The sequence below is a fragment of a genome, unplaced genomic scaffold, assembly GCF_019419815.1.
Source record: "Pyrus x bretschneideri cultivar Hongxiangsu unplaced genomic scaffold, Pyrus_bretschneideri_v1 Contig90, whole genome shotgun sequence".
In the NCBI taxonomy this organism is placed as follows: domain Eukaryota; kingdom Viridiplantae; phylum Streptophyta; class Magnoliopsida; order Rosales; family Rosaceae; genus Pyrus; species Pyrus x bretschneideri.
In genome coordinates, this window is record NW_025999832.1 from 155,264 (window position 1) to 179,648 (window position 24,385).

General features: G+C 36.4%; 2 protein-coding genes across 6 annotated transcripts; both read left to right on the plus strand.

Annotated features, from left to right (window-relative positions):
- Positions 1-5,524: 5,524 nt before the first annotated feature.
- On the plus strand, positions 5,525-18,946 carry LOC103941849. Of its 5 annotated transcripts, none has more exons than XM_048576769.1 (7): positions 5,635-5,708; positions 5,795-5,906; positions 7,275-8,148; positions 8,248-8,342; positions 8,436-9,408; positions 18,231-18,493; positions 18,582-18,946. In XM_048576769.1, the coding sequence occupies exons 3-7, from the start codon at positions 7,296-7,298 to the stop codon at positions 18,609-18,611; spliced, it is 2,214 nt and encodes a 737-aa protein (XP_048432726.1). In that variant the 5' UTR covers positions 5,635-5,708; positions 5,795-5,906; positions 7,275-7,295; the 3' UTR covers positions 18,612-18,946. The 5 variants fall into 5 exon arrangements, with proteins under 5 accessions (XP_048432725.1, XP_048432722.1, XP_009350316.2 ...); XM_048576766.1 differs by having other exon boundaries at positions 5,636-5,708; positions 5,795-5,947; XM_048576768.1 differs by having other exon boundaries at positions 5,525-5,906.
- LOC125473649 lies at positions 17,428-18,242 on the plus strand. Its single transcript, XM_048576770.1, has 3 exons — positions 17,428-17,676; positions 17,776-17,870; positions 17,964-18,242. Exons 1-3 carry the CDS (start codon positions 17,460-17,462, stop codon positions 18,204-18,206), a joined length of 555 nt encoding a protein of 184 aa, XP_048432727.1. The 5' UTR covers positions 17,428-17,459; the 3' UTR covers positions 18,207-18,242.
- Positions 18,947-24,385: the final 5,439 nt, after the last annotated feature.

The following is a 24,385-nucleotide window of genomic DNA, read 5'->3' on the forward strand; positions in this document are numbered from 1 at the left end:
AATGGTCTCATGAATCTAACTTCTTTAGATCGCATTCTTCCAATCACATATTCCTTGGACTTATCGTTTAAGCATATAATATTTATATGAGACGGCTCAAACAATAATGTTTGCCCTTAATATTAAACTAGATTAGTTTAACATGTGAAATGTCCATAAAGTATCATCATATGATTGGTTTTAGGGCACATTTCCAACAACCTTGGTATCCTCTTGGTCAATGAGCATAGACTCGGTTGCCAAAATCGTTGTTTTCTACATCATAGCAAGTAGAGCAGTCCTCATTTATCGGTCGTATACTTGGCAAATGAACTTGGGCAAATAACCCCTTTAACACCATCAACAAGCTTGGCACACACGTCCATGTCTTCAAGCATATCTGGCTTAAAAAAACGAACAGATCTCATTAGCTTCTCCAAAAATAGGCTTGGTGGATTTCTCATAACTGCCCACGCGAGCAGTCTCATCTTTCTCAATAGGCGAACCGATTTCAGCAGCAAGAGGAATAGGCATTGGTGCCACTTTAGCAGCAAAGTCCACCTTATCGCTCTTCATAGTAGTAAGCTTCTCCAAAGGTGAATTAGACTTAGCTCCTAACGGATGTCTTAGTACAGACTTAGGCATTGGGGGCATGACAAAACCTTTACGCTAAGCAATCTTATCAACAATCATACTAGCCATTTTCGGCATGGCAAGGGTCACATGCTCAGATCTAGTAGCCTCATTTTTCTTCCCATTGGAAGAAGTCAAGTCAATCACAGGCCTTTTGGTAATAGGAGGACCTTTATGAGCAGCGGAGGAAGTCTTCAGTTTTTCTTAACTGGCATCTCTTGAACAGACAGGAAGATCTCTCACCTTCATTCATAGTATGTTTCACAACAACAATCGGTTGAGCCAATGCATCCGCCTTGATCCTCTTTATCTCCTCTCTCGGGAGCAACCCACATTTCTCAAGGGGACTAAGTAGCCAACGATATTCATGGTACTCAGCAGGGGAGCTCAACCCATACTGGCTTTTCCCTAATTTTTTCTCTCAGACCAACAGGCAAGAGGCTTGCATGCCCAGCATTCCAACAGCCCATGAGGCCCGTGACCTCCTCATTTCTCTCAATCACTGGCCTGGCCCGTGTTAGGTCCAAGAGCCCAAAGGAGATGAGCCATGCGGCTTGCCTAACACTGTGCCCCAGTGCCTCAATCCGCAACCCCAGTCGCATAGCTGCCCTTGGCTCTAGACAAGTCGAGTAGCCCAAGCATTGGTCTTTGCCACAACACTCATCAGCCCATGCTGAATCGACTTTTTGCCCCTACCAGCCGACATGCCGCACCATCCCGACATCTGCCTCGTAACAGCACTATCCAAGAAGAAGACAAGGAAAATTAAATTTTTCTTACCTTGGTGAGGCACGGAGAAGACGAAGAAAGCAACGAAATAAGGTCTTTTGCACGGGCAAGTGTAGAAGGTTGTTATGGGAGGGGGAACAAATATCCTCTAGTTTTCTCTATCTTGTAAGGTAGAATAACTTGTGCTATGAAGTTGATTTAATCATCTACTTAAGGTAGACTTAGATAGACTTTAGAAGTGATTTATTTCCTTTCCTAGAAGGATCTAATTTCCAATTAAAGAGGGAATCTACATCAAAATAGAAAACAATCTTATGTTTCCTAAAGCAAGAGAAGATCTCTACACCTGCTACCCTTTTCTACGAGTAGCCCAATAGGTGTTGGGCCATTTGTGGAGCAAAAAATAATCAAGAAAATTATGGAGGTGACACGTGGACTTTTGGGTGAAAAAGATAAAATTACCCTCAAGGCACACCAAGATTCCCACACGCATACAATGGACAATAACAACTCAATCAAGGAAGAATCAAAGGTGATCAAAATGGTATTTATTCAAAACCCCTCATCACTCCTCATCAAATCTTCACCCATAAGGTAACTCCCAATTATTCTTTTCAAATTGGTATTAATTACCAAATTAATTGCAAGATATTATTTGATATACTATCTTGCAATTAGAGCCAAAATTCCACCATAAGTGGCCGATCCCTATTTCTCCAAATAGGGCCGGCCATACCTGTATATATAGCCCCACATTTCTTCAAAAATCTAAGTTCATTCTCTCCCTAAAATTCCCTAAATGTTGTAGGCATAATTTACTGAACAATTATGGAGGCCATAGAGAGAGAGAAAGGTGCACCAATAGTAGAGAGAAAGAGAGAGATGTGTAATTATGGATGTGTGTTATTTCATCCCATTATGCCTTTATTTATAGTAGCAGGGAAGGTTAATTCCTTACCCTTTAGGATCACAACATTTAATAGGTAATCTACTCCTAATAGGAGTATAAGATACATTCTCATATCTACTAGGATTTACACAATCACATTCCTATTCCAATAAGACTGCAACACTAAACACTTTCTCTCTCACATTCTAACTTCGGCATCAGAGATTCTTCGTCCAAAGCCCCCCTTAAAAAGTTCATCGTGGGCTCATGAGGCTTTTGGCCTTAATCTTAGATGTTATTATTTTGTAGGTGCATTTTTGTCAAAGGAGAAGAAGGCCAAAATTTGCATCCACACACAGCCCGACTAGTGCTAGTGTCTTTTATAACCTTAGTTTGGTGAGAATGTATTTTTATATGCACCTGTAACTTAGATTCGCCTATATTTTTATACGCACCCCAACTTAGATTCGCATTGCCTATGCCGATCAAAATTGCACCAATCGCTCATACACTTCATTTGAAGTCTTGATGAGCCTACTTATTAAGTTCTACAAACTCAAGAGGGAATGTTGTATTTACTATTGATTAAATATGTGATTGTGTAATTCAATAGAATTTTAGAAGATCAAATCTTTGTATAAGCAAGTAAAGTCAAGAAGAGATATATACATCATAAAAGTTGAGTCTCTTCTCCCTATCGTCCCTCTCCTACCTTCACCCTCTAAATTTGTTCTTTAGCAAAATCATTTTTATATCAAATCTGGTAAAAATACAAAGTTTGTACCAGCCATGGCCGCGGATACAAACCTTACCTAAAACAAAAATCCTTCGATATCCGATGACATCAGCACAGAATCATATGCTTGGATGACAATCCTATGCATATTCATATTTTATAGACACCAGAAAAAAAAAAAAAAAAAAAAAGGTATTCGTTTTTTATATTCCAACAAGAAAAGAAAGTAGATATTTCACATATCATACCACCAATGATTGATAAGGGCAAACGAACTGCCAGCAAATAAAGAATCAAACAAGAAAATAATTTAAATTTAAGTTGATACAATATGGAAGAGGATGGGGCGTAGGGACCTCCTTTCAACTTTTATTTAGTTTTCACAGAAAGATTCAAACTCACTGAACGGAGGAGGATTCTATCCCCTTTTAATCTTTATCTCATTTTCTCCTTTCTTATTTGAACGGTTACAATTTAGCTAGGTCAACATCTTATATTGATTTTTTTATAGAAATAATAAGATAAAAAATAATATGTAAGAGGAGAGGAGGAAAGAGGATGAGAATATGATGGGCGAGAATCATACTCCCCACTGAACATCGTAAATGATTGAATGCATTGCATTGGGGGGAGAGAAGGACTACATGAAACTGATTCACTTTTATTATATTTTTATTTGATAATTAAATGTATGTAGATACGTAAATTTCGATGAAATACAAACTCATTAAAACATTATATTTTAACATGACAAGGCTTCACATGATATACACTGTGTGCCTCACAAATCGCACACATCGCACATGATTCATCAGAACTAGACAAGTCATTAAGAATGACATGCCTAAATATTTGGAGGAAAGTAATCAAGAAAATTTTAATTTAAATCAAATAAATTAATTGAGTTAAAATGTCAAATCAAGGGTTGCTAATAAAGGATGAAAGGTTGTTGATTTATTTGATTTAATCAAAGATGACTTGACGAAGTCAAATCGCGAATCAAGTTTCAAATCAAATCTTGGTGTTTTTGTCAATTAATTAAATTCAAAATCAAGCGTTGATATAGACTTAGGAAGCCTGTAAATATGGGGCTCAAAGATAAAGAAACATCTTCCTAGAAATTCATTCACACACTCATACACTTGGAAGATTCAGAAAGCTCTCTGCATCCTTCGGAAGAACCATCAAGCACCACTACATATGCCGATTCTTCCATCACCACAAGCCAACTTGCAATATTTGTTTATCTGAGATCAAGTTATTACAACCCTCATATCAATAACCCCTTACAAATACACTTGTACAACCCAGAGATCGAATTAGAGGATTTAAACTTTGTAATCAGGGATTGTAACCTTACATTTACATTAAAATAAAATTTATTTTGTATACGTGTTCTTATTTGATTTATTACAGAAATTTCACGTTTACAGTGTCATGCGTAATGGTAAACATGTGTCGTATAAGTTGTTAATAATTTATGTGCGTTTTTATTTGGGTAACCTGTGTGTCGGTCCAGTCGTATACAGATGGTCTTACTGTCATTTTATATTCAGCATTCATTGTCCTCACATGATCTTAGGCCAAGTGACACATAAACAAACCCAACAAATAACAAGTAACGTACAATTTTTCCTTCACTTTTATTATTCTACAATATTAAATTAAGACTTATTAGTTATGAACTATTTTATGGTCAAATCAAAAGTCTTCCTCATGTTCACTGTGAAGCTTTCTCTTAATTTTTATTTGGGATGTGCTATCCACACACCCCTTGATAATTTATATTTGTTGATCTTCTTCAATTCATCTGATCCGACGGTCGAAAATTAAAACGTTATGTGAGAAGTAAAATGAGGTATGTGGATATCACACCTCTTTTGTTTTGATAAAAGCTTCCTCTTCATTCAATAGTGCAAACCATTTATTTTCAAGTCAATTAATGTTTATTTTTATAATAAAAGTTATGTTTCAAAAGCATTTTTAAATAACCAAAAGCGCTATTTAAATGAAATGTGTTTGAAATTATTATTTAATAAAGTACAAGTTGATTTTGGAAAAATGTTTTTAGCAGGAAACACGTCAAATGTTTTTGGAAGTCAAAAAATATTTTTGGAAAGTGCGTTCAGTCTTCCTCTTCACATGTACGTGAGAGATCTTAGATTCGATTCTCGTCAAAGACAAATTTGAACCACGTTATTATGACTAGCCCAGCAAGAACCTTAACTCACTTTCTCACCCCCTTACTAGGATAATATTGTTTGTTCAACAAACAAACAAAAAAACATTTTCAATCATTTAAGAGCATTTCCTAAACAAGTCCAAAGTTATTTTGATTGGATATCATTAAAGCACACATAAGTGACCAAAGAAATAGTAGTGGATACATGCAACTACGAGAGGAAAAAAAAAAAAAAAAAGAGACTTTAAGAATAGAGAGTTTTTTTTTTTTTTTTTTTTGATAAATGATAAGATAATTTTACAATTAGTCATTTAAACCAAGGAATAGAAGATTCAAACACAAAACTTTAAGCACAAAAACAAAGAATTTATTTTGCCAAAATAATGAAGATTCCTTATCTGGAAAAGGGCCACTCTAATTAGTTTATTTTTGGTATTTGTTATTATTATTTATTATTTATTTTGATCGAACATTATGTATATTTGTCTTGGTGTTTAAATTTGGCATTTCATCATCGGCGGGTAAGCTCTGCTCTGCGCTTCAGCCTTAATGACACGAACGTACAAACCACACACACGCTCTCTCTTCCCCTTTATTCTATTCTTTCCCTACTCTGTCCCTCACACTTCTCTTGAATTTTTTACAGTACAGTTTAGGTATTGATTCTCATACAACCTCCCTGCCTCTCTTCTCTTTCTGTGACTTGTGGTGGAGGAGTTCTCATTTGTTATATCTTTCCAAGAACCACCACCGACCTGGTTTCTCCCTCTCTCTCTCTCTCTCTCTCTCTTTCATCAGGGTCAGTGTTTCTCTAATTCTTCACTGCATTTTTGCTCTTCTTATTAATTTTTTCAAAATTTACTGACAAATTATTTTTATCTGAAAGAGAACTGAGCATGGGTTTCATGGTTGACTTGTTCTTTGTTTCTGATTAAATGGGTTTTTAGGTTTCTTTAATTGCTTCAATAAAGATTCATATCTTTGTTAATTAGGTTGGATTAAAACGCAGTGTAATGTGGGAAAAAGTAGAATTTGATTGAGGATTAAAGATTGATGCTGGTATTTAAGTGCTGCTAGGAATCAACGGTTTGAAGCTCTTACTGGGGTGCTGTAATTATTGTTGATTTATCAGAATATTAGAAATTTAACATACTCATTTAAGCAGTCTTAGGTCTCTGGGTATTTGACCAGAAAGAAGGGATAGGACCAGTCACTTTCACAGTGTCCCTAACCTTCTGTTTGGTTACTGAGAAAGAAGAAAATGAAAGGAAGTAGGATTCGATTTTACTTGCGAATTGATGAAAATATTACCATAATTAATTACTCCATAGTTCTGTTGGGTTCTGTTGCATTGACTTTATCAATCTTTGGTAAATAGTGAAAGTTCAAGTCCAATTGCTTTATTCGTTTGTGGGTTCTCTGGGCTTCCAGATGAGTGTAAAGCCACATCCATGACTATTTTTCAGCTTGACTAAATAGTTGATCTCAAATAATATTTTATCTTAATTTATTTTGTTCGATGTTAAGTAGGTTAATTAGCACACCAGCATGAGTTAAGGGAGTTTTAATTCAAAAACTTGGTAGCTTGGGAGGAAATCAATGCTCAATTTGGAAGTACAATGAAATAGATACAGTTTGTTTAGATCCAAAATCTCTAATCTTCCCTTGTTTATGTTCTTGTGATGCAACACGTGCAAAATAATCATTTAGATGTCATTTAGAAGACAGTGGATTCATCTCAAATCCTATGAAATTAAATAGGTCTGTTTCCCTGAAGTGTCAAAAGTGTTTACCGTTCGTTCAAATTTTTATATCAAACGAAAAAATTGCAGAAAGAGGGTCTAAAATTTTCAATTGAGTACGTTTTGTTTTACTCGAATCAATTTTCAATCGGTATTTACACTCGTGTTTTTGCAAGGATTGAGCGGCTTATTTAGCATTTGTTGGTTCAGAGACATTGTGTTTTAGTAGATTTAGTTTTCTTAGTTACCTTTGTATTGGAACTTTATATTCGACACTGTCACACACTGGATCACTTTACATATGTATTCTCCGTTATGTAGCGTCTGCAGTTCCTTAGTTTTTTTCTCTGGAATGTAATTTGATTAGAACAAGGTGCTTTGCAGGAAAGAAAATTATAGCACACAATGCTAAAGAATATAATGGAAGAGAAGCAGTTAGATCTTAATCAGCCACTTCTGTCTGTAAGACGATATTCACCTACAGTAGTCTCCTCAGAAGCTGATGACAAAAGGAAGGCTGATAAGTCACTACCCAAGCTACCTCCTCTTCCCTTTTACAAATCAGAATTGAAATCAGGTCCGGTGAGGCATCCAGGTACTGTTCCTTTTGTATGGGAGCAAATCCCCGGAAGACCCAAGGCTGAGAGAAATTCACAAACTCAGGGTCTTGAACGGCCTGCCACTACACCAAGGCTTCCGCCTGGAAGGGTTTCAAATGCTAAGAAGCAAGCATTGGATAGAGGTTCTAAACGCACTATAGCTGCTCAATCCCCAACTGGAAATGTACTTTCCAATTCTAAAAATGATTCAACCTTTGATACAAAAGAAGTTACTAAGTGTGACAGCTCTAAAGAGGGGATGGAGGATAAGGATATTTCCGATTCAGAGGATGGTGATGAGACCTATTTAGATGCACTTGACGCACTTTCGAGGATTGAATCATTCTATTATAACTGTAGTGTAAGTGGTTTGAGTGGACTGGATGGTCCAGATATCAAACCAACTGGAACCTTCTCGACAGATCCACAGACTCGTGATTTCATGATGGGTCGGTTCTTGCCTGCAGCAAAAGCAATGGCTTCAGACACACCTCAATATAGTACCAGGAAGCAACCAGTTGCTCGAGAGCAACCAATTTGTCAGGAGCAACCAAGAGGGATGAAGGTCGCCAGTTGGAATAAGCAACATCCACTTAATCAATACAAGCCAAATGATTTGCCACATAATGATATAACCGGGGACAAAAGTGAGAATGAAGGTGATTATATAAAGATCTGAAAATTTATTAGGTAACGTTTGCGAGTCATTTCCTTGATTTCGCTTAAAATTTTATTTTTTCTTCTGCACCTTGTTCCAGGTATGAGAGTGCAAGCGCAATTGCCCATTTCTTCAGTTAGGAGTGTGCGAGCTAAATCTTCCTATGCCAGTGCTTACAGAGAAGCTAAAAATGAGGTATTTTAACTTATTTTCGTGTGTTTCCCCCAGTTTCTATTTGTTATTATTACGTCAAGAATCTTTATTGAACAGTTTCCATATTTTCTTTAGCATTCTTGGGGCGATGCTTGTGAACAAAGATTAGTGAATGGACATCAGGACGCTGTGATACCTAAAGATAAGAATGATTTGAAATGTGAATCCAACCAGATCACCAAAATAAGTGAATGTGAGAAATTAGATGGGTCACCTGTACATAGGCGTCAGCAGGGTAGTAACATATCACCCTACCGAAAGGAATGTTTTCATCATGAAGAAAAAGGTTTTCTTGGTATTCCTGAAAAAGCAAAGAACTCCAGAGAAACTAGTAGCTCTGGAAAGTATCAAAAAGGCCACAACAATTTTAGGGAATTATTGGCTACTGAGAATATTGCTGAATGGGAAATGGGCCCAGGGAGTCCTGTAGTTGAGAAGACTCTGTATATTGATTCTGTGCATACTGTAAAATCTCCGAATTCAAATTCACATTCCTCAGATACAAAGGGCAATATGATTCAGTACAGAGGGAATGACAATGAAATTCCTGAGAAAAGTAATGAAGTGAAAGAAACCCCTTTGGCAGAGTTTTCATTCCAAGATATTGAGCACTTGGGTGATGGAAATGAGAAGGCTATAGTGCCGTTTCAAAGTTTGGAGTTTCCTGACTCCAGCTTTCTATATTGGTCTGGCAGATCCAATCAGGATGATCAAACAGATACGAGAAGTGGTTCCATATTGGATCAGGATTCCAGCAGATTTGCAAGCTTAAAAGTGGTCGACCAAGAAACAGTCAACTTGAAAAGCCAACATTTAGAGAAATCAGTTCACTGGAAAAATTGTAATGGCCTTACTCGGGACTGTATTACATCGACAAGTGAAAAACTGAATGATGAGAAAAAGAGTGATTTAAAAGGCCAACAGTATAGAAAATCAGGAACAGAAGAAAGTTCGCATAGTCATGGTCAGAATTCTATTACATTGACCAGCTCAAAAGTGGCCTACAGAGGAAAGATTGATTTAGAAAGTCGACGACTTGTGAAATTTGGTAATCAGGAAAGTGCCCAGGGCCACAATTCACGACTGCCTCTTGGACCACCTTTACCGAAATCTCCATCAGAGTCTTGGTTAAAGCGCACCTTACCTAGTATTTCCTCGAGGAGCTTGTCTTCACAGTATTCTTCTGGTTCACAGATTTATGCTAGCAGTCAGCCTTCGAAGACTTCCTCTCTTGATCCCAAATGGGAGACAATTGTTAAAACTTCTAACACACACCATGGACATCGGCGGTTTTCAGAGGTAATTCCTTAACTCGTCACCTTAACTGCTTAAATTTACCTGTTCGGTGATGGGATTTGTTTATGAAACTCAGTTTATATTTTGTCAGGACCTTCTGACACCTATACCGGAAGCTTAGAAGTCGGATGTTTTTCTGAAGCTCACCGGCCTACCTGAATATCCATGCTTTCTATGGGTGTAAAGGTGCTGAATATAGTTTTTCCCTTTCACTTTTTCTATATGTTACTCTCGAATGTGTTGCCTTCATAAGTTTATACACAGAAGTCAGTACATAAAGAAAATTGTATATCAACAAGCCCATTTCGTTTCATATAATTTTCGTGTAAATCTCATCGTATCATTTTTTGAATTACCTTTCTTTTAGTGGGATTCTTGTGTAAAGGGAACCAAAAAATGTATTTGTTTCTTCATTTCCTTAATAAAAGAAAACTGATGTAGTTTGTGCCGCTCACATATATGTGGATAAATCCTTGCGTAGTTCAAATTTAAGATTTTTGTTGAGTTGATGCGCTTTTAGAATGAACATATGAGTTTGATTTACATGAAATTCGAGGCTTCATTTCTCCGATCGATTATTGAGCACATTTTGACGGCTAGTTTGAGAGGGAAGTATTTGTTTATGTTTTGCTTCAAAAGCCTAGGATTCTTATGCAGCGTTGCTAAGAAACTGTTGCAAAAGTGAATCGTTATCACATCAGTGGGGTTGCAGTTGCTAAATGTGCTGTCTCATATATTCAAAAGGAAATAGTGATTAGGGATGGATTCGGTACAGTTATCGTACTAAAACCCACGTACCGATTACTATACCAAATTTTTAGTATGACAAAATTTATTACTATTACCGTACCAAATTTTTGGTATACCGAAATTTGATATGTTCCAAATAGTTCAATTAATATGGTATGATAATGGTAATTGCACTTTGTTAAACATATATATATTTATATCACATTAAACATAGTTATGGCATGGTAACTGATATCATCTTTGTTTGAAGACATGTCTATAGCGCTTGGCAATGGTGAACCCAATTAGTTTTTCTTACAACATGCAGATCGCACCTACTCCTTCCTTATTACGAGAAGGTTCATAAACCCAATTAACCTTAAAACAAGACCAATTACAAAATCAATTAAAAGAGATGGATGAGTGTGGAGTCCACGACGGAATGGAAAAGTTTTCGAAGAGAGAGAACCTGAGTTACTGAAGTGGTTTTTTTTTTTTTTTTTGGTTTCTGCCGTTAATTAGTTCAGGTGGGGAATCAAACCAAACAAACATTATAGGTAATTTTATAAACATATATATATATATATATATAATATATAATTACATGTTATATAATTTATATATTCTATATTATTATATTTTTCTAACAGTACAATAATGTCATGGTAATGGTATTGAATACCAAAATTGTACCGTAAAATTTTAGTTCGGTACAATACGGTGCCATTAGCTATTAGCACAAAAAATTTGACACAAAATCAATATGATACGGTTAACAATTCAATTAGCACAATAATTTAGTAATAAAATCCACCCCTAATAGTGATGCTTTTGGGTCAGTCGGGCGGGCACGAATGTGTTGATGTGTAGATGATTTTGCAGATTATTTCTTTAGTGAGTACTTGATGATGTAATATGGACAATTGGAATAATCCAATTGTACCAACTAGTTTTAGTGGTTAGGTGAGTCTTTAGCTCAAGCATGTGTAAGACTCCCAACACCCTTCACGAACCACCTCCCAACACGATCACCTAAAATCACACCATCTAGAACTCCAGAATTGATGAAGCAAGAGGCTGTAACATCCTCAAAGAACCAGCAAGAATCGCCGCCACGAGAACAAGAAAGCACACAGGGTGAACCCACGAGCAGTATCACTGACAAGGGTGAACAACAAGTAGGACCAATAATGGTCAACAAGGATGGTGGTGTGAGCACCCGAGCTAAAGTTCTACACACCCTGCCAAATATGAGCGACAAGTTGTGGTAAACGAAGGCAGTAACCGACCGGAATTGAGGATAGAGGTGGTGGAACCAAAAGATGTGGATGATGGAGGGAGATGGGGCAAAGAGGGGGTATGGGTCAAATGAGGGTGGATGGGTCAAAGAGTATGGAGGAAACGGGGGAATGGGGTTTAAATCTCAAAAAGGTGAAATCAAAGGCAAAAGGAGAATATAGAGGATGAGATCGTGAAAATTGTAGGCGAATGGGAGGAAAATTTGCAGGCAACAAGATGAGCAAGAAAGAACTGAAACCAAGCAAACCACTGAAACAAAACACGCATTAAAAAACATGGGACCGGTACCGACCCTAACCAAAGTTAGGGCCGGCATCGACACGGATCAAAGAGAATGAAGATCACTCACGCGACGGTGAGAAAGTGTCTCATGGGGAAGAGAGAATTTTTTTCCTTCTATAATATTTCAAAGCTCTCGTCTTTTGTAACGGTCATTAACTGTCTGTGATGATGAGTGCAAAGAACATTCTTTGACAATTCTCTCTGCCATCTTCCTCTTCATTCCCAGAAATCCAAAGAGGAAATCCCTCAATCTTGTTCAAATCCTTTCATAAATCATATACATACACACATACATACACATAAACACTAACATGGCCTCAGAGCAGGTTTCTTTGCTTAACTGGGCATTGAAATTATGTATTTGTTGTCTGAAATCTCGAGGTGAATCGAACCAAGGAAACCTCTCATTTCTTCAAAACTGTGTCTAAGACCAATTCCAACATTTGGACCCAAACTCAATTATTAAGGTCCATTAAAAGACAGAATTAAGGTCTTTAAACAGTGAATATCACCCAATAAGTCAGACGTAAAATATATTAATTTTAAATGGTTGTAACCCTAGTCCTTTTTCAGTAAGGATTTTTTTTTTTCCAACCAACAACTCAGTCAACCAAACTTCAATATACACACACCAAAAAGGCAAACTATACAAGACTACCATAGTAGAATTTAAAATTGGTACTAGGTGGAATAACCTGCAATTTAAAATTCATATACGTGCTTGTCTGACTAGTCAACAACACTCATAAATTAATATCAAATATGTTAGTTTACTCATAGCGGAAGGAATTAAATTAAAGCTCAGTTTACTAAATTGTTCCTAGTTAACTAAGATCCATTTTAGTGCACATTTTAACTTTGACAATCTTAGTTGCATGGACTTATCTCTTTGCAAATAATGACGAACATATAACACAAGCAAATGGTAAGATAAGTAAACCAGAAAAGCGATAAATTGCACATGATGTTTTTGGCTGGAAAACCCCACCTTTGGGTTAAAAAAATCAAGGATTCTCCACTAAGTCCAATCCACTAGTGAAATCAATATTCTTACAAAGTAACCCCCCAAGCTCAATTCCTAGATCCTAATCTACAGAGCAGTTTGTACCTTTGTGCAACCTTGCCTTTCACGAGATGGACTCCTCTCAATGAAGAGGCAGCTCCTCCTCAGCTCTTCACCTTGTGACACCGAAATCAAATCAACTTATGCAAATGATGTTATGATGAAGTTGATGCAAATCAGGATTCGATGCCTAATCAGATTCACCAGTCAAAAACTTGAAAGATGAAACTGACGGAAATCAAAAAAGAGGTCAGCTCAAAAATTTGAAACTAGAGAAACTTAACCTAAAACAAAGATCAAAATTACAAAAATAATGCAACCCTAATACGCAATGATCTGGGTATCTAGTGCATGAATATGATTTTGTGGCTACGATTTTCAAGTAAGAACAAAAAAGTAGCTCCCAGCTAAAAACAATCATTTAAAAAAAAAATATAAATCTCCTAACCAACTGAAAATGAAACCCTAAATGAAGCTTTTATAGTAGGCTTTGTTTCAGACAAGAAATAGGACAAGAAGAGACACGTCTCATATGCAAACACAATCTGAAAAGATCAAGGGTTGAAAACCACTCTCGAGAAAAAGACTATTAGAAAGCTCATGTGGGTTGTCTTAAAGTGTGTACCCAACTCGCGTGAAAGCAGTGAGAAGTTTTGACCAGACAGAACCACTAGACAGAACGAACTGAAAATAATGGCATAAAATGCGTATGTATTAACAAACCTTTGATGAAAGAAATTAAGCACTTGAAGTGATATTTCCAGCAGTATGATCCCAAAATAGCAATTAAATCCTAAATCAAATTATAGCATGTGTGGTACAATTTACAACATTTGACTAGAAAAGCAAAACAATAAAACTAGACTTCACATAATTCACTTTCCAAATGTGCATCACACGCTTTGTATTAATCTACCGAACCACCTTTGGAGTCGTGAATGAAATGAGGAATAAATGAATTCATCAGGAGTTGGAGTCGTGAAGGAAATGGGGAATAAAGGGATTCATCATGAGTTGAAGGAAATGGGGAATAAATGGATTCATCATGAGTTGAAGGAAATGGGGAATAAAGGAAATGGGGAATAAATGGATTCATCATGAGTTGAAATTATGTACTTTTTTAAAGTGGATCTGTTTTAAAATATTTTTTCTATTATTTGGACTGATGAATTTAAATTTCAATCGCTAGATCTTTTTTTACCGTTGGATTTCAAAAAAAAAATTTGGACTGTTAGATCAAATTCAAAAGATTGCCCAAGCAAAACCTTGATCTGGACCGTTGATAACCAACAGGCCAGAAATTGAACAACTACGTTTGAACCAAATTTGATCGTTAGATAGCTGGGGTCCCTACCATGCATGGTCGAGTAGCCCTTGGGTGTTGTGTTTTTATTACAAAAGGTATCAGTGATATTAGGGGTGGGAAAGGAAGACAATGATTAAAAAGAAGAAGAAGAAGAAGAAGAAGAAGTAGATGGAGGAGGTAGTATTTTAGTTTCTCCTAACTATTTATAAGATCAAATATAATAAAAATAAAAATATATATAGAATTTTTGACGTATTATAGTTATAGATAACCAATGATCCAGTCAGTTCTCAATAATGAAACTTCTAAGAAGTATTCATGAACATAACATTATTGAATTTTCAACCGAAGACTTTAAATATCATGATTTCAAGTCAACACCACTAAGATTATACATGAATTTTCACTACCATACATACATATATATATATATATATATATTGACACACACACATAGTATAATCTTGTAATTAATTTGCAACTCACTGAGAAACAATGGCTAGAACATACGTTGGTGCGGGTGGTGGCCATGCAGGAGGAGTAGATATCATGATGCCAGATCACAACTCGGGCGGGCTACTTTTGCTCTGCATGATTCTCATGTCCCTCTCACTTGTATCAATGGTCATATTTGCTTGTGGTGATGGATCAAACAAGAAAAGAAGACATGGTGTAGGTGGAGTCGGCGGCGGTTGTGGAGGTGGAGTCGGCGGCGGTTGTGGAGGTGGAGGCGGCGGCGGTTGTGGAGGTGGAGGAGGTGGAGGCTGTTAAAAAAGAGAGTAGGCAGGTCAAATTTATGTTTTCAGAAAAATGAAACAGTAAGAATTTAAGCAAAATATATCATTCTTATAGTTGTTATGTTCTTGTTGATTTGCACGCTAGTTGTATTATATTATAGAGCTTGATATACATATGTATCTCTGATGGTTAAATTATGTGTGTTTTTAATCAATAAGATGCTTTATTCAAGAATTTAAATATGAAATCATACAAATAGCAATTTGAAACAAAGGTAAATCAAGATTAAATAACAATATGGGGATAAAGATTTTAAGGAAAAAATATCGACTTTAACAAAAAAGTATCAAGCCCAATTCATTTTGTTTGGATTAAGTCATATTTGTCGGCCAAGCACACCTAGCTCATTCGCAAGAAAATGTAACCGGAATTTTGCGAGAGCATTTTTTTTTTATTGTCGGAATATTTTTCTAATCACATAACTGTTTTTAGGGATTTGACTCTCTAAAATAACAAAGTGTCACTCTTCGATCCCGAAATACATCTAGAATCGGCACATGACGTCAGAAAGTACTTGCGAAACTATCATGTCTTGCTTCCGAGACATGACCAAAAGCAACCTAACGAGTCAATAATATTGTAACTTTTCTTTTATCACATGGCTGCATCTAACCTTCATGGACTGCCTATGTAACCAAAAACAGGATCAAGCCATTCATAATTTACTCTTTTGTTGAATTCCAACATTTCTCGGAGTACTTCCTAGCATAAATCATATAGCTTCTAGTCTCGAAGGAGCACAACAAGCATGATGCACTAGATTTCAAACTACATAACAAAAATATATGACCACTAGAATTGTTATTTCGTCGATCACATATATCACAACGTTTTCTAACACAATTCCACAATCCATAGCATGTAACTTTCCTGTGAACAAATGATGCACAATATTTAACTTTAACCATATTGATCAACTAATCCAATCAAAATAAAAATCATTCATAATCCATACTTCATAAATTTATAAATAAACTAGCTAGAAATCCCTAAGTAATCACACATACATCCAACGTCCCTTCAAAATCAATTCACAAAAAGTATCAAATCTTTCGTTCATCACTTACTGAAAATTAAGGTTGGAGCAACATAGTTTAGCCGAAGCCTACCGCTCATATATTTTCGCATTTAAACTGACTTAAAGAACCGTAAAGATTTCTAGGGATCAAGTTCCAAACCAACTCAATAGAACCGAAACATAATAGGATTTTGAACTACTCAGCGGAATTGATTAGGGAAAGAATTTTGAACGACTCAATGACCATCGAAGATATGGTTCTGGACCACTCAACGGAATCGATCCGGAAGGGATTCTGAACCCCTCAACAAAATTCAACAAAGATATGGTTCCATACCACTCAATGGAACCGATTAGGGAAATGGATTACAGACCCTCAACGAAATCCAACTCTATGTAGAACGATATGAATCCATCCAATAGCATGGTCACTCAATGCGGATTCACTAGGCGGAGTCACCCCTAAAATGTGTATGGTTCCCCAATGCGGATTAAAAAGGAGAAATCATAGGTAAGCCAATAGTGTGGTCCCCAATGCGGATTAACTAGGCATATGGTCCCCCAATGTTGATTAACCAAGTAGAACCATAGGCACGCCCCTAATAATGTGGTCCCCCAATGTGGATTAATAGGCGGAACCACCAATGGAAGTGATATAACAAGGTAAACAATGACTTGCCGATGTGGATTAACTAGACGAAGTCACCCTTAGACTGATTATGGTCCCCTAATGCGGATTAACTAGGCAGAATCATCCATGTACCACACTACTACATGGTGCAGTCGCATCATCCCACATCATAGCTAATACATTAATTCGACATGAACCACAATTGTAAACATGCACACACTATCGATTCAACATGACAAACAAATACCTAATCACATAGACATACAAGTTTTATGAAATAATTCTAATATGGTCCTCAGCTAATCACTTCATGCTCATTGCACATTATCATTCTTGTCATCTAGAAGTTCGATACACACGTTTATTCCAGTATGTGCCACTTGCACGCAAATCGAGATACACATCCTCTAGGATGGCCCACTAACTGGAAATGTACTTTCCAATTCTAAAAATGATTCAACCTTTGATACAAAAGAAATTACTAAGTGTGACAGCTCTAAAGAGGGGATGGAGGATAAGGATATTTCCGATTCAGAGGATGGTGATGAGACCTATTTAGATGCACTTGACGCACTTTCGAGGAGTGAATCATTCTATTATAACTGTAGTGTAAGTGGTTTGATCCAGATATCAAACCAACTGGAACCTTCTCGACAGATCCACAGACTCGTGATTTCATGATGGGTCGGTTCTTGCCTGCAGCAAAAGCAATGGCTTCAGACACACCTCAATATGGTACCAGGAAGCAACCAGTTGCTCGAGAGCAACCAATTTGTCAAGAGCAACCAAGAGGGATGAAGGTCGCCAGTTGGAATAAGCAACATCCACTTAATCAATACAAGCCAAATGATTTGCCACATAATGATATAACTGGGGACAAAAGTGAGAATGAAGGTGATTATATAAAGATCTGAAAATTTATTAGGTAACGTTCGCGAGTCATTTCCTTGATTTCGCTTAAAATTTTATTTTTTCTTCTGCACCTTGTTCCAGGTATGAGAGTGCAAGCGCAATTGCCCATTTCTTCAGTTAGGAGTGTGCGAGCTAAATCTTCCTATGCCAGTGCTTACAGAGAAGCTAAAAATGAGGTATTTTGCCTTATTTACGTGTGTTTCCCCCAGTTTCTATTTGTTATTATTACGTCAAGAATCTTTATTGAACAGTTTCCATATTTTCTTTAGCATTCTTGGGGCGATGCTTGTGAACAAAGATTAGTGAATGGACATCAGGACGCTGTGATACCTAAAGATAAGAATGATTTGAAATGTGAATCCAACCAGATCACCAAAATAAGTGAATGTGAGAAATTAGATGGGTCACCTGTACATAGGCGTCAGCAGGGTAGTAACATATCACCCTACCGAAAGGAATGTTTTCATCATGAAGAAAAAGGTTTTCTTGGTATTCCTGAAAGATTGATTTAGAAAGTCGACGACTTGTGAAATTTGGTAATCAGGAAAGTGCCCAGGGCCACAATTCACGACTGCCTCTTGGACCACCTTTACCGAAATCTCCATCAGAGTCTTGGTTAAAGCGCACCTTACCTAGTATTTCCTCGAGGAGCTTGTCTTCACAGTATTCTTCTGGTTCACAGATTTATGCTAGCAGTCAGCCTTCGAAGACTTCCTCTCTTGATCCCAAATGGGAGACAATTGTTAAAACTTCTAACACACACACAGTCACACACCATGGACATCGGCGGTTTTCAGAGGTAATTCCTTAACTCTTCACCTTAACTGCTTAAATTTACCTGTTCGGTGATGGGATTTGTTTATGAAACTCAGTTTATATTTTGTCAGGACCTTCTGACACCTATACCGGAAGCTTAGAAGTCGGATGTTTTTCTGAAGCTCACCGGCCTACCTGAATATCCATGCTTTCTATGGGTGTAAAGGTGCTGAATATAGTTTTTCCCTTTCACTTTTTCTATATGTTACTCTCGAATGTGTTGCCTTCATAAGTTTATACACAGAAGTCAGTACATAAAGAAAATTGTATATCAACAAGCCCATTTCGTTTCATATAGTTTTCGTGTAAATCTCATCGTATCATTTTTTGAATTACCTTTCTTTTAGTGGGATTCTTGTGTAAAGGGAACCAAAAAATGTATTTGTTTCTTCATTTCCTTAATAAAAGAAAACTGATGTAGTTTGTGCCGCTCACATATATGTGGATAAATCCTTGCGTAGTTCAAATTTAAGATTTTTGTTGAGTTGATGCGCTTTTAGAATGAACATATGAGTTTGATTTACATGAAATTCGAGGCTTAATTTCTCCGATCGATTATTGAGCACATTTTGACGGCTAGTTTGAGAGGGAAGTATGTGTCTATGTTTTGCTTCAAGAGCCTAGGATTTTTATGCAGCGTTGCTAAGAAACTGTTGCAAAAGTGAATCGTTATCACATCAGTGGGGTTGCAGTTGCTAAATGTGCTGTCTCATATATTCAAAAGGAAATAGTGACTAGGGGTGGATTGTACACTTATCGTACTAAAACGCACGTACTGATTACTATACCAAATTTTCAGTATGGCAAAATTTATTACTATTACCGTACCAAATTTTTGGTATACCGAAATTTGGTATGTTCCAAATAGTTCAATTAATATGGTTTGATAATGGTAATTGCACTTTGTCAAACATATATATTTATATCACATTAAACATAGTTATGGCATGGTAACTGACATCATCTTGTTTGAAGACATGTCTATAGTGCTTGGCAATGGTGAACCCAATTATTTTTTCTTACAACATGCAGATCGCACCTACTCCTTCCTTATTACGAGAAGGTTCATAAACCCAATTAACCTTAAAACAAGACCAATTACAAAATCAATTAAAAGAGATGGATGAGTGTGGAGTCCACGACGGAATGGAAAAGTTTTCGAAGAGAGAGAACCTGAGTTACTGAACCGGTTTTTTTTTTTTTTTTTTTTTTTTTTTTTTTTTTTTTGGTTTCTGCCGTTAATTAGTTCAGGTGGGGAATCAAACCAAACAAACATTATAGGTAATTTTATAAACATATATATATATATATTATATAATTACATGTTATATAATTTATATATTCTATATTATTATATTTTTCTAACAGTACAGTAATGTCATGGTAATGGTATTGAATACCAAAATTGTACCGTAAAATTTTAGTTCGGTACAATACGGTGCCATTAGCTATTAGCACAAAAAATTTGACACAAAATCAATATGATACGGTTAACAATTCAATTAGCACAATAATTTAGTAATAAAATCCACCCCTAATAGTGATGCTTTTGGGTCAGTCGGCCGGGCACGAATGTGTTGATGTGTAGATGATTTTGCAGATTATTTCTTTAGTGAGTACTTGATGATGTAATATGGACAATTGGAATAATCCAATTGTACCAACTAGTTTTAGTGGTTAGGTGAGTCTTTAGCTCAAGCATGTGTAAGACTCCCAACACCCTTCACGAACCACCTCCCAACACGATCACCTAAAATCACACCATCTAGAACTCCAGAATTGGTGAAGCAAGAGGCTGTAAAATCCTCAAAGAACCAGCAAGAATCGCTGCCACGAGAACAAGAAAGCACACAGGGTGAACCCACGAGCAGTATCACTGACAAGGGTGAACAACAAGTAGGACCAATAATGGTCAACAAGGATGGTGGTGTGAGCACCCGAGCTAAAGTTCAACACACCCTGCCAAATATGAGCAACAAGTTGTGGTAAACGAAGGCAGTAACCGACCGGAATTGAGGATAGAGGTGGTGGAACCAAAAGATGTGGATGATGGAGGGAGATGGGTCAAAGAGTATGGAGGAAACGGGGGAATGGGGTTTAAATCTCAAAAATGTGAAATCAAAGGCAAAAGGAGAATATAGAGGATGAGATCGTGAAAATTGTAGGGGAATGGGAGGAAAATTTGCAGGCAACAAGAAAAGTAAGAAAGAACTGAAACCAAGCAAACCACTGAAACAAAACATGCATTAAAAAACATGGGACTGGTACCGACTCTAACCAAAGTTAGGGCCAGCATCGACGCGGATCAAAGAGAATGAATATCACTCACGCGACGGTGAGAAAGTCTCTCATGGGGAAGAGAGAATTTTTTTCCTTCTATAATATTTCAAAGCTCTCGTCTTTTGTAACGGTCATTGACTATCTGTGATGATGAGTGCAAAGAACATTCTTTGACAATTCTCTCTGCCATCTTCCTCTTCATTCCCAGAAATCCAAAGAGGAAATACCTCAATCTTGTTCAAATCCTTTCATAAATCATATACGTACACACATACATACACATAAACACTAACATGGCCTCAGAGCAGGTTTCTTTGCTTAACTGCGCATTGAAATTATGTATTTGTTGTCTGAAATCTCGAGGTGAATCGAACCAAGGAAACCTCTCATTTCTTCAAAACTATGTCTAAGACCAATTCCAACAGTTGGACCCAAACTCAATTATTAAGGTCCATTAAAAGACAGAATTAAGGTCTTTAAACAGTAAATATCACCCAATAAGTCAGACGTAAAATATATTAATTTTAAATGGTTGTAACCCTAGTCCTTTTTCAGTAAGGATTTTTTTTTTCCAACCAACAATTCAATCAACCAAACTTCAATATACACACACCAAAACAGGCAAACTATACAAGACTACCATAGTAGAATTTAAAATTGGTACCAGGTGGAATAACCTGCAATTTAAAATCCATATACGTGCTTGTCTGACTAGTCAACAACACTCATAAATTAATATCAAATATGTTAGTTTACTCATAGCGGAAGAAATTAAATTAAAGCTCAGTTTACTAAATTGTTCCTAGTTAACTAAGATCCATTTTAGTGCACATTTTAACTTTGACAATCTTAGTTGCATGGACTTATCTCTTTGCAAATAATGACGAACATATAACACAAGCAAATGGTAAGATAAGTAAACCAGAAAAGCGATAAATTGCACATGATGTTTTTGGCTGGAAAACCCCACCTTTGGGTTAAAAAAATCAAGGATTCTCCACTGAGTCCAATCCACTAGTGAAATCAATATTCTTACAAAGTAACCCCCCAAGCTCAATTCCTAGATCCTAATCTACGGAGCAGTTTGTACCTTTGTGCAACCTTGCCTTTCACGAGATGGACTCCTCTCAATGAAGAGGCAGCTCCTCCTCAGCTCTTCACCTTGTGACACCGAAATCAAATCAACTTATGCAAATGATGTTATGATGAAGTTGATGCAAATCAGGATTCGATGCCTAATCAGATTCACCAATCAAACACTTGAAAGATGAAACTGACGGGAATCCAAAAAGAGGTCAGCTCAAAAATTTGAAACTAGAGAAACTTAACCTAAAACAAAGATCAAAATTACAAAAATAATGCAACCCTAATACGCAATGATCTGGGTATCTAGTGCATGAATATGATTTTGTGGCTACGATTTTCAAGTAAGAACAAAAAAGCAGCTCCCAGCTGAAAACAATCATTTAAAAAAATAGATAAATCTCCTAACCAACTGAAAATGAAACCCTAAATGAAGATTTTATAGTAGGCTTTGTTTCAGACAAGAAATAGGACAAGAAGAGACACGTCTCATATGCAAACACAATCTGAAAAGATCAAGGGTTGAAAACCACTCTCGAGAAAAAGACTATTAGAAAGCTCATGTGGGTTGTCTTAAAGTGTGTACCCAACTCGCGTGAAAGCAGTGAGAAGTTTTGACCAGACAGAACCACTAGACAGAACGAACTGAAAATAATGGCATAAAATGCGTATGTATTAACAAACCTTTATGAAAGAAATTAAGGACTTGAAGTGATATTTCTAGCAGTATGATCCCAAAATAGCAATTAAATCCTAAATCAAATTATAGCATGTGTGATACAATTTACAACATTTGACTAGGAAAGCAAAACAATAAAACTAGACTTCACATAATTCACTTTCCAAATGTGCATCACACGCTTTGTATTAATCTACCGAACCACCTTTGGAGTCGTGAATGAAATGAGGAATAAATGAATTCATCAGGAGTTGGAGTCGTGAAGGAAATGGGGAATAAATGGATTCATCATGAGTTGAAGGAAATGGGAAATAAATGGATTCATCATGAGTTGAAATTATGTACTTTTTTAAAGTGGATCTGTTTTAAAATATTTTTTCTATTATTTGGACTGATGAATTTAAATTTCAATCGCTAGATCTTTTTTTACCGTTGGATTTTTTTAAAAAAAAAAATTTGGACTGTTGGATCAAATTCAAAAGATTGCCCAAGCAAAACCTTGATCTGGACCGTTGATAACCAACGCGCCAGAAATCGAACGACTACGTTTGAACCAAATTTGATCGTTAGATAGCTGGGGTCCCTACCATGCAGGGTCGAGTAGCCCTTGGGTGTTGTGTTTTTATTACAAAAAGTATCAGTGATATTAGGGGGTGGAAAAGGAAGACAATGATTTAAAAAAAAAAAAAAAAAAAAAAAGAAGAAGAAGAAGAAGAAGAAGAAGAAGATGGAGGAGGTAGTATTTTAGTTTGTCCTAACTATTTATAAGATCAAATATAATAAAAATAAAAATATATATAGAATTTTTGACATATTATAGTTATAGATAACCAATGATCCAGTCAGTTCTCAATAATGAAACTTCTAAGAAGTATTCATGAAACCGAAGACTTTAAATATCATGATTTCAAGTCAACACCACTAAGATTATACATGAATTTTCAATACCACACACACACATATATATATATATATATATATATATATATCACTAGGATTATACATGAATTTTCAATACCACACATATATATATATATCACTAAGATTATACATGAATTTTCAATACCACACATATATATATATATATATATCACTAAGATTATACATGAATTTTCAATACCACACATATATATATACACACACACACACACACACATAGTATAATCTTGTAATTAATTTGCAACTCACTGAGAAACAATGGCTAGAACATACGTTGGTCCGGGTGGTGGCCATGCAGGAGGAGTAGATATCATGATGCCAGATCACAACTCGGGCGGGCTACTTTTGCTCTGCATGATTCTCATGTCCCTCTCACTTGTATCAATGGTCATATTTGCTTGTGGTGATGGATCAAACAAGAAAAGAAGACATGGTGTAGGTGGAGCCGGCGGCGGAGGTGGAGCCGGCGGCGGTTGTGGAGGTGGAGCCGGCGGCGGTTGTGGAGGTGGAGTCGGCGGCGGTTGTTGAGGTGGAGCTAGTGGAGGCGGAGCAAGTGGAGGCTCTTGAAAAAGAGAGTAGGCAGGTCAAATTTATGTTTTCAGAAAAATGTAACAGTAAGAATTTAAGCAAAATATATCATTCTTATAGTTGTTATGTTCTTGTTGATTTGCACGCTAGTTGTATTATATTATAGAGCTTGATATACATATGTATCTCTGATGGTTAAATTATGTGCGTTTTTAATCAATAAGATGCTTTATTCAAGAATTTAAATATGAAATCATACAAATAGCAATTTGAAACAAAGGTAAATCAAGATTAAATAACAATATGGGGATAAAGATTTTAAGGAAAAAATATCAACTTTAACAAAAAAGTATCAAGCCCAATTCA